Source organism: Ptychodera flava, chromosome 1, assembly GCF_041260155.1.
Source record: "Ptychodera flava strain L36383 chromosome 1, AS_Pfla_20210202, whole genome shotgun sequence".
In the NCBI taxonomy this organism is placed as follows: domain Eukaryota; kingdom Metazoa; phylum Hemichordata; class Enteropneusta; family Ptychoderidae; genus Ptychodera; species Ptychodera flava.
This window is the reverse complement of record NC_091928.1, coordinates 54,563,437-54,574,788: the sequence shown is the minus strand read 5'-3', so window position 1 is coordinate 54,574,788 and position 11,352 is coordinate 54,563,437. Positions and strand designations below refer to the sequence as shown.

The 11,352-nt window shown below is 36.8% G+C and overlaps 1 protein-coding gene across 1 annotated transcript; it reads left to right on the top strand.

Moving 5' to 3' along the window:
- On the top strand, positions 1–5,564 carry LOC139141122 (tumor necrosis factor ligand superfamily member 10-like). Its single transcript, XM_070710716.1, has 6 exons — positions 1–548; positions 2,373–2,442; positions 3,151–3,297; positions 3,512–3,654; positions 4,218–4,296; positions 5,098–5,564. The coding sequence occupies exons 1-6, from the start codon at positions 138–140 to the stop codon at positions 5,331–5,333; spliced, it is 1,086 nt and encodes a 361-aa protein (XP_070566817.1). The 5' UTR covers positions 1–137; the 3' UTR covers positions 5,334–5,564.
- The last annotated feature ends 5,788 nt before the right edge of the window (positions 5,565–11,352 follow it).

Below are 11,352 nucleotides of genomic sequence, written 5' to 3'. Positions count from 1 at the left end.
GTCTGTTGTTGTTGCATCGAATGGTCCAAGCTTTCTTCTTCTTTCTGTCTAGGCTGAGGCTTACTGGCATCGTTTCTGATATGGTCTGACTTCGAGTAATCAGGAACTTGAAAACGCACAACTGTAATTGTATCGCCATGTCTGGCTATGGTGAAATACCCAGGGACTCAAGCACCGATAGCTTCGGTTTGAGCGTCGCTCAGCATGATCGATATCCGGTGGACTACCCGACAAAATCTCGCTCAAAGACTAGTAGCTGCAATTTTTCAACAATTGTGGTCGCGGTTATTTCAATACAGACTGTTGTAATTCTTTTCATATATCCCATCGTCATCGGAATAGTCGTCCTCAGCTTTCAGAATGAAGTCTCCAGGTTGGAGATGTCGATACAACGTGTAAAAGACGGACAATTGCCCCAGCAAATATCGGGATCTCCAACCATTACAAATTCAGAACCAAATTCAGAACCTGGCAGTTTAAGTCAAACTGCCAAAGGGAACTCGGGCTTGCTTGGGTGTTGCACGGCAGATTCAGAAACTCTTCGCAAGGTAGGATTTTCGATTTCTTTATTTTACCTAAAGGTGTTTCTTGAAATACCCAATGTCCCCCAACATCTAATTAATGCAACCTCCATAGCAAAGCGTGCTCCATATGTTCGAACTATACCAGGATGCAATACATATTTAGCTAAAGGTTGCGTTCTCTTTTCTAATGGTTACAACAGCAATAAAAGGCAAGATGCTTCATTTCCTCAAACTGCAGTGGGTGGACGTTCTGAACAAAAGACAACATCAGAATTGCCACTTCCTAGAAGAACACAGAGACAAGATGAGTCGCCTGACGAAAATGTCATTCCTGGTTAGCGTAAAAGAAATGCTGTTTGCTACAATTCTGATCTGGAATTACAAACTATCAATTGCCCTATGTAGAGGTCTGCCTAATATAACTGCGCGTAAAGTTCGTTACGATAGTGCTTTATCAAAGTACAACAAGCAAATGGTGTATCGTACTTCTATCAGGGTCATAGCTTGACAATACAGTTTGTGAGTTCTACCAGGTTGATTTTGAAAGCACTAAAATCTTTTCAACTTAGAGCGTGATAGAGGGACCGTGGTCAGAGTTCGCTTGAGTTGTAGCTCAAGCTTCACTGCATTTCATTGCTGCAGCTGTTGACAGACGCCTCGCAAACCCGGGCTCGCCAACCAAAGAATTGACCTATTTTTATTTGTTCACTACAGTACAGCCATCGCCGCCATTGATTGGTCGGGACGCGGGACGTCGTGACCTTCGTCTAAATATAGTTGTTTTGCTCGTTTCATATGTCGGTTAAGCACTTCCTGGAAGGGCGCCAATGCGGACAAAGTACAGATCTCCAGAGCATCGTACAAACTGTCCAATCAAATTCTGTGTTGCCTAGTACCGCCGGCGAGGTCAGCCTCGCAACTAGAGCAGCAAACAAAGTTGTTTATTTCTGCGCGCGAGTATTACATCGGGCGGGAAAAGGGCAGGAGGGTAGTTTTTATCATCAGAAAAGTCCATTCACATGTTCAAAGGGAAACATTGAAGAAAATATTACCATGCGAATCACGGATGTAACAAGATTTTATCATTTAAGGGGTTTTTGGAGGGAGAGAGAGAAAATTATGAGACGGAAGAACGAGGAGCACCAGTCTTCCATCTCTGAAGGAAAGGAAAATAAGTTGGCGAGAGGGGAAATTTTCAGGTCATCAGGGAATGTAGTACCGAACAACTTTCACTTTCCCCTTCAAATTATCGTTTTGTTAACGCTATATAGTAGCTTATATTAGTACGTGCGAAAACGCCTGTACGTTACTCATATTTCGTAATCAGATTTTCAAAAAGACCATATGAACGACAAAGAACCACTTCTATATATATATATATATATATATACATTTTCAAAATATCGCCGTCGTTATTATGATTTATCATGGAGAGAATTTTACAGTCCAAGGTATCTCGATAAAATCAGGGGAGTAAGGCAAAATCTATTGTAGCAGACGTTAACCACTTTGAAATGGAACGGCGTTCTGTGTACTAAGAAGGATGACGTCGTCGTCACTAAACGAAAGTAAGGGAGACAAAGAAAAAAATGATCAATTTTTGAGATTTATGGAACAAAACAGTAAAAATGACAAAAAATTAGTTATTTCTGTATAATGTGCTCGTAGAAAAATTACTGGCATTAGGACCTTAATGACATACTGCTAATGTGGTTCTCTGATCTTCACCGACAAAAAGAGCACTTGTTATAAAGTTCTTCTTTCTGGATGGGATGATTTCATCAGTTGCTTGTTCCAATCTGATATATTGACTTAAATTACTGATTTTTTAACTTGTCGTTTTCGTAGGTGATTAAGGATGTGATCGAGGAGGAGTCATCTCGCTTCGGCAGATTGAGCAGAAAACGTGAGCGACCAGGTAAGTTTATACTACGCTGGCTTACTCTTTGCTGTTACAGATCTGCCAATGATGGACTTTTCAATCAATAGATGATATTAAAATCTTGATCGTGTTTCTTAAAGTGTTTCTGCTCAAATGATTGTCAGTCAATCAGTCAATCGCCAGACAGATATCAGTTCTTTTATCGATAAATGGAACATCCAAAGCAGTTCTTATTCTCCAGTTGCACCAATAGTGTATTCAAACAAATGTGCAACTATCTGTATCTTGAAGACAAGACGAGTTCAAAGTCGTTGTTTTCCAAAACTGAATGTGGTTTGAACGTTTTCCCAGATGTCTTTTTAAATTGTAGCTTTGGTGTGCGGAGTATGCCTTGAATGGAATCTGCGCAATACCTGAACGATGCAACATGTGTTAGCCACATTTTAAACGTGGCATAGTAGAATCTTTTATTGTAGTGGTATCCAATTCCAAATTAACACACACATAATTAGACAGCAGTGTATTCTAAATGCCTGAAATTACACGTTTGAATGAAATCTATACACCGGTTACTTATATTGGCGAAATGTGTAAAGTGAGCCGTTGTCGAATGTTAAATGTTAATATAAATGATCAGAGGGCTTTCGCTTGCAGACATATCGGTTTACCGTATCACTGATTGTCAGTTTTATATTTAAATTAAATAAATAAGTAATTTATTTATTTATTTATTTATTTATTCAGAAAGAAGTTATGTGACAGTGAGGACGGTTGAGCGATTGGTTCAGGACATTGTCAATAGAAACCACACAACACTGACGTCATCGGGATCGTTTCGGCTGAGATCTACTGCCGCACATGTGATTGGTCAACCTAGTGGATTTGATAAAAGTACGTCATTTCAACCTCAAAATGCAATTTTTCCAGATATATTTAAGAAATTAGCGGAGTTTATCACATGGCTAAGGTGAACACATAGTGAAAATTTCATATTATTCTAACCTAGTTGTCAAATGACGTTGAAAATGTATCCTTATAAGTCCTCCGAGTCCGTTTTACACATGAAGTTATTTTATATTCCATTTTCAACTTTGTATTTGCACAGGCAAACAAATTAGCGGAAAGCCAGGTATGTATAAAGTTGGACCATGGAAGTTTGATTACGGACAATCCTTTTCTCTGAACGTCGACGTAGATAACCATCACCTGACAGTTCCTGAAAACGGCATCTATTACGTCTACTCACAGGTAGGTCCTCCAAAACCGAAATGGCGCGAAAGTCGGTATGTAAAACAAGAAGCCGATTCACAACTGTTAGTTTGAGTCCAAATTCCTAATACATATAGAGCTGGTCACCTGTGTTGTTTGAGCAATGAAGGCGCAAGATCCTTTAGATGATCGAACCTCCATTTGAAGATATCGACTCTCGATCTATGTTGTTCCCGGTCCTTCCATTTTGCCAATCCGCAAAGTTAATAACATAGAGTGATGTCATTTTCCACAGACACATACATACATACATACATACATACATACATACATACATACATACATACATACATACATACATACATACATACATAAGCTTACATACATACATACATACATACATACATACATACATACATACATACATACATACATACATACATACATACATACATACATACATACATACATACATACATACATACATACATACAAACATGCATGCATGCATGCATACATACATACATACGTTCATACGTAGCTGTCGACATTCGTAAAATGATACTTTGTTTCACTTAATCCTCTCGATTGCTTTATTCAAGGTCTACTTTCGCGACGAAAGACCCGAAGATGAAAGAATTGGTATGATAGTTGATGAATATCTGCATTTTACGACACTCGGTAGGTACACTCAATGTATATTGCTTGACACGATATCCGACATGCACACAATGTATTAAATTGCACAAATACTGAGCCTTCTTATAGTGGAGTTATTGTTAGGACGTGATCAGTGCGACAACAACAATGCGACAAACAGACTGGTTTCTGTTTATCCGAGTTGCAGGTGCAGCCAACGGAGCTATTCATCGAAAAAGCTATTCCAGGAGCAATTTTTGAGGGCAGGGGAAATTTTAATTTTGCTAGGGCAGGGGACATGTTTTTAGGTGGTAGGGGAGCAAATTTTAGGTTTTTTTGTAGGGCAGGGCGGATATCGGTTGATTGTCCTGGGGACAAGGCTTGGCGAAAAACCTTTTTGTTGGGAGTTTCCAGGGCAGGGGAAATTGGCAAGTTTTTTTTCGCCACAGGGCGAGGGAGCTTCAAAAATTCAGTGGGGTGGGGAAACAGGCAAAAATAAGTGGGGAGTGGGTAAAAATGAGGTTTGAGTGTGGGAGGGTAAGTAGAAAAATTTTCTGTGGGAGGGCAAATTATGAACAGCTAATTAATTACCCTGTTGACTTAAAATTAGTCAGTTCACATTATTTGTCATGCACAATATATCTTATCATAGTAAGGACCTTTTTAAAAGTGCATTCTTCGTTGGCTGCACCTGGAGTTGTCTACTCCCCTGTCTGTATCTTTGTATTTCTTATCTCTCCTTAACAAAAAAGTAAACTACATCATCTTATTCTTCTTGTTTTCTTCTGATGTTCATTCGGATCGGATTTTTAACTGGCAACCGTTTTATCTTCCCGCCAACAGAGAGCGGTGCGTACGCATCTCACGACACAGACTTGCTGAAGAGCGGTCGCACCAGGAAGGGAGTGGAAGAAAACGGTTACTATTACAGCAGTTTTCATTCAGGTTTGTTCAGGTTACGAAAAGGAGAGAAAATATACATGAAAGTTTACCTTCAACACGAAAAGATTAGAATTGACAGCCGCCAGGATTCGACGTTTTTGGGAATGTACCTTGTCAGTGCGGACTATTCAGGTTGATTCAACGCATGCGTGTTGAGTACATCGATATTCGTGTACAGACTCTTAGTGTACCGTTCACTTTCCAGTGTAAATATGTACAAATTTGTCATTTCTCATGAGTTTGTGTTTTACGCAAAAACATGATCACTAAAATTTTCGATTGCATATAATGCTTATGTTTTCAATGATGTATGATTTAGAAAACGTTTTAACCGTTTCAATAAAAGATTTTTTTATTAAAACAAATAAGATTATCACAGTCAGTATTATTTTATACAGACCTTAAAGTAAAGCAATTTGGTGCTTACAAGCCCAGCTAGCATGCTGTAGGCCCATTTCTTGCAAATAATTATCTTGATCATTCTATCATTCTATTGACTATTATCACTTATTTATAAAAAGTGTAAAGACACAAGAAATTATTATGCTGTCAATTGTATAACGTTTTGTTGGTTTTGTGAAGCGTATCAATCAGCCTATACGTTATGGAATAGAACAAGGAAGAAGCATACAAAACATAAATCCGACATATCCATCCTTCAAGATACTGAAATAGGTGTCACAGTCTGGGCACGGCCCCTTTGATAATGTTTAAATTTCCGGGTTTGTGGAATATAATCTGTACATCTGATAAAGTCCTTTTCAAAATGTGTCTTTCTAGTTTAACTCAGAGCGACGGATTCGTGTCCTGACGGTGGTTGTAAGAGACGAAACAATTTTTTGATATTTTAGTTCCGTCTTGACACACATATGATCAAAGAGAATTACAACCTATCCTGCAATGTCAATATTAGGTTGGTATTACGATTCAACGAACCGTGCAAATTTAGTGCACTAGACTAGTCCGTCGTTTGGTTCAAAGTCGTTTTTGGCTCTACATCATGACCTACAGTGCATGCCACATGTGTCAACAAACTTATAAATTACGTCCTATTGCTGTTCAAAGTTCGCTGTACTATGAACAAGCCACAATGGCGACAAAATGTTATGACTCAAGTAAAACGGACTTTGTCTCCATTGAGGTAGTATGCGCCTCGAAAATGAAAGACTTAAACTTTTGTTCAAACTTTCCTGAATGAAACTTTAAACAATTCTCTTACCAAATCAACAATCAATAACCGTACAGTTTGGAACTTGCGAAACACATTACCAAACATTTTGCGATATTTCGAAATTCAAATTGGCGGCCATTCCTATGTTTAACTTTACATGCTTTGTGGGGGTATTAAATTTTAGATTTTCGAAAACTAAGACGGTGAAAGTTTTTCTTTCTCCGAGGGCTTCACCCCTACTGGTAGGTCTAAAAAGAATTTTAGAAGTTTGAGAATTTGAATATCTGTCCCCGAAGCACCCCCTACCTTAAGTGAATTCTCTAGTTATTTCAGATGTGTTAAGGGTGAGTTGGGTAAAACGTGATAACATGAACACATTGATTGCTTTGTGCTGTGCCAGTGTCCTTTCAAAAGTCATCACTGGTTTCCTTCTTTTCACAACGGCAAACGCTGGTAGTTAACCGGACGAACACAACAAGGTTTAGTGTTTTCTTTATTATTGTTGTCGTTGATGATGTCATCTGCAGTGACGAGTAGGTAAGATTCAATTGATTATTAACTGATTGATTGATTGATTGATTGATTGATTGATTGATTGATACTTTTAAAAGTATACTGATGAGAGTTGTAATCAAACCAATGTTGATTCACTTGCCGAGACAAAACGTGATTGAGAGTTCGTTACGAGTAGCTTGTTAATTTATGACAGAACCGCCCCTCTACGTGTCGTCGTATGAGAAGCCCTCCGCCATGTTGCTGGTGTTCTACGTTATTAGCTACTATAGACTATAGTCTATAGAAGCTATTGGGATGGGTATCCGTCCGGCGTCCGGCGTCAGTCTGTATGTATGTATGTATGTATGTATGTATGTATGTATGTATGTATGTATGTATGTATGTATGTATGTATGTCCGTTTGTGAGGCGTCCGTCCACTCGAATATCTTGAGAACCGTAGTACTTACTGATTTGATATTTGTTGTGTTGATGAAAAATATGATTTTGAGAAACTATTTTTTTTAATTTTTTGATATTGTTGAAAATAGGCAAATTAATGCCAAAAAAGGTGTTTTTTTGTAAAAAATCTTCTTCTTCATAACCGCTGGTCAGACAGCTTTGTTATTTGGTATACAGGTCCCTAGGGATAACCCAACTTAGATTTGTTCAAATTGTGATGAAATATGCAAATGTGTATTTTAAAGAATTTTTTTGTCATTTTTGGTCAAAATTTGACTTACATTGTATGTAATTCTTGTACTGTATAAACCCTATCAATTCACCCAGAAAAAAATAATTAATATGATTTTAAATAATTGAATAAATTAGGAAATCATCAAAGCCAAAATAATTTTAGTGTGGAATTATCAGAACGTTCAACTTTTTTTGACAGTTCATAGTGAAATGCTTACCATCTTGGAGGATTAAAACATGTAAAGGCAACTTTCCTGAATCCCAACTTTGATATATTCTGAACCACCATTTATGTTACCTAAAGAAATTGCTCATAATAGTTTGTCATGATAGGGTGGTCAAATAAATAAAGATAGAGAAAGTTCTAATTTCCATTTATGGTTGACTTGGTAAGGATAAAATAAGATTACTTTTTGAGGAAAAAAATAGAGTGGTCAATTAAAAGAGTGGTCAAAGTGATAGGGTTTTTATGGTAAAGCTGGGCTGTAAGATTCCTCATGTGCTATTTATAGCAATTATGCAATCTGTGTAAACAGTGCAATGAAAGTGTAACATGATTCCTTATAATGCTTTTGATGACCTTGAACTTCTTAAGTTACAAACATTTGTCTCTTCAGTGTGCTTTCTCTGAGTACGTACAGTCTCAACTTGTTCAACAGAACTTACTTACAATGTTAATTTGAAAGTTAAAATGTGCTTGGTTAAGAGGATGAAAATACAGATATAGATAACCAGCTGAAGATTCTTTATAACCTGACAGATATGCTGTTTTATTATGGCGTAAATCTTGATTTAAGCAAGACTTGTTTACTTTAATAAGAATGTAATTAACTCTCGTTTATTTGCTATTATAGACTAATATAGTCTGATAAAATATGCAAATCTGTATTTTTACGGAATTTTTTTCCATTTTTGGTCAGGCCATCCTGAAATGAGCTATCAAAGATATCCACCTTCTTCATCAATACATGTGTCACAAAAGGTTATTCTCTACATAACACAGCAGAGCTCTGTCAACTGTTGAGTCGCTTGTTTTTTCAAAACCGCTGGTCAGACAGCTTTAATATTTGGTTTACATGTCCCTAGGATGACCTTAGTGAGATAATTTCATACAGTCAGGAAATACTTAATTTTGTATCCATGTCTATAGTAGCTTCAGGGACTTTGGCCCTATGTTTTTTTTACAAAGAGGTCATGCAGGTAAGTTACTATTCAAAACAAGTGTGCAATTTCTTTCTATATCCATTCTGTACTTTTGTGTTAAAAGTCCGTGATTTCTTATCTATTTCCAGTATTGTTTTTTTTATTTATAAATAAAAAGATTCTTATGCTACTCCAAAAGTCACGCCGAAATGATATATATTCAGTTTTTCAATAAAGAATGCATACTTGTAATGTCATTGTAAAGTGTAACGACACCGTTGATTACGCTATGTAGAAACCATTTGTCAACCTTGCTCATTGTGTACAATGTCTGGAGTGGAAGGCTAAATTTCATATTTCAACACTCTATTAAGAGAACAAGAAGACGTGTAATTTAAACAAGAAATATATATATATAATATAATATAACTTATATAGTGTGATATAATATATAATGCAATAGAATCTAAAAATCATATAATACATAATCAATATATATTATGCTATCAAACCAATTGTGCGATAGAGAATCCACACACTGAAGGATTGAGTAAGAGACAAATGTTATCGAAAGTTGCATGTTATTTTTATAGGACCGACCTAATACATCGAAAAATGCATCGAGATGTTTGGAATGTATTTGCAAGAGATGAATAAATGATTGAGTGTAAATATTCAGTGGAAAAAGTGCGTATGTGTTCTTTTAAGGATGAAAAATAACGTGAAAGCGCGTTCCCTTAATTCTCAAAAGAAACCAGTTTCCAAGTTATTCTGGAAATATTGTATCAGCTATTCGGATTCTATTAGGAAATTCTGTATTACCTAAACCTGGAGTGATTTTCTTGTAAGCACAGGCAGTCATAAAGAATGGGTATAAAAGTATAAATATTAGTAAGACAAGGGATAATAAAAAATATTTCTGTGAGTTTCCGCGAGACATAGAGCACCATGCCCACAGCACAAGTTGAAACTGACTTTCTCGTCACTTATAGTACCGTCATTTAAAACGCAAAGCGTTTCCAAGAACGTCCCCATGTAAATGATTTCAAATCAACTTTAGCAAAGACCATACAGTGCTGGTTCTACAATGCCAGAATATGGAAAATTCAGACTCACTTACACTATTGTAATGTGTGATGCAAGTTGTCTTTGTGGAAAGGGAAATTCGCTCTTTTTTGGAGATTTTTCATGAATTTTGTTTGATATGAAAAGTAGTTTGTTTGTTGGACTTCTTGAAACATACTGAAATACAGTGGTCAACCAACTGTGAACAATCTCAATTATGTTTGCAGCCAGACCGGATTAAACATTCAGTGAAAACATTTTATGGCTTGTGCCAATTTTTACGTAAATTTTGGACCTCATGCAAACTTCTGTAGTGGAATCTCATGTGGCGGCGCTTTTCACATAGATAAGGATAGAAGCTTTTCCTTACATCGTAGCAATGTTTATTTGTCATAGGAAAGCCAAAAACAAGTCGGAACAGGAAAAGTCCCTCTTGTTTAGAGGTCACGAACAAAAGCAGTTAATTGCTTTCAGCAAGGGTGGTACTTTTTGACACTTTTACAGTTACATTTTATGTACCGTCATTTAAATTTGTACCCAGTATTCCATGTTTTCTCGATATTAAAAAAGGTTTAAAAGTTAGAGCGACGTTGTCTATATAAGGCATGGTGAGTCTATGGCACAGGTATCGGCCACTCGATTCTTTTATATACTTCACATGTATACTGTTCCTGCAGACTCATATCTGAGTACATTGTTTCACTTGACACCTGTTGCTTAAGTTGACATCGAACGTTTTCATTTTACATAGAGAACAATTGCCATTTTGAAGTTCTAGTTTAGGTAAATTTCGACTAATTTGTTTCTAAGGTGCCAAAGTTTCCATAGTGACCCTCGATTTTTATCCTTAATTTTGAATGGGAATGGTTTAAAGTTTCATCGAGAAAAGTATTCGCAAAAGTTTAAACCTTTCGTATTTGAGACTGTAACTGTAAAAACCCCTCATTGCAAAATTATTATTTTGTCAATGTTCATAAAAACGATGATTTGTGTCATCGCACTCATCTTTCTATAGTGAAAGAAAAAACATAAGCCTCGCAAATGGATTGCCTTGTGGATATTCTTTTATTTCCCCACACTTACCGTAAAGACGACGTGAACAGGGTCATCTTTGTCAGATTATCCCGAGAGGTTTACGGTAGAAGCTTTCACGACTAGTCTGATTACAGAAATACACTTGTAGTTGTCCCTTAACCTTCAATGCTGGTCGTTTCCAATTTGTCAATGGCGCATTTATACGGCCATGTAATAATTTTACAGGCATTGAATCCAATGATTTCATTTGCTAGGTGACTTAACGATTCCACAAAGTTTACGCGAGCTACCATAACTGGGGACAAACCATTTGAAAGAGGGGTCAGTCGATTTGCGAAATTGGAAGTACCATTGTTTGAATATTATGCCTCGTTTTACTACGGTTGCTCTACGTTAATCTTGGTTTCACAGTGATCAACTTACATTCTGTACATTAATCGTCAGTAGCCATTTAGCAAATCTCTTTGAAAGGTGGCTGTTTTTTCCTTGATGTAAGTGTCCATTTCCCAATGAGTGTACATTACCCCATACCAAATTTGGTCTGACATTTCC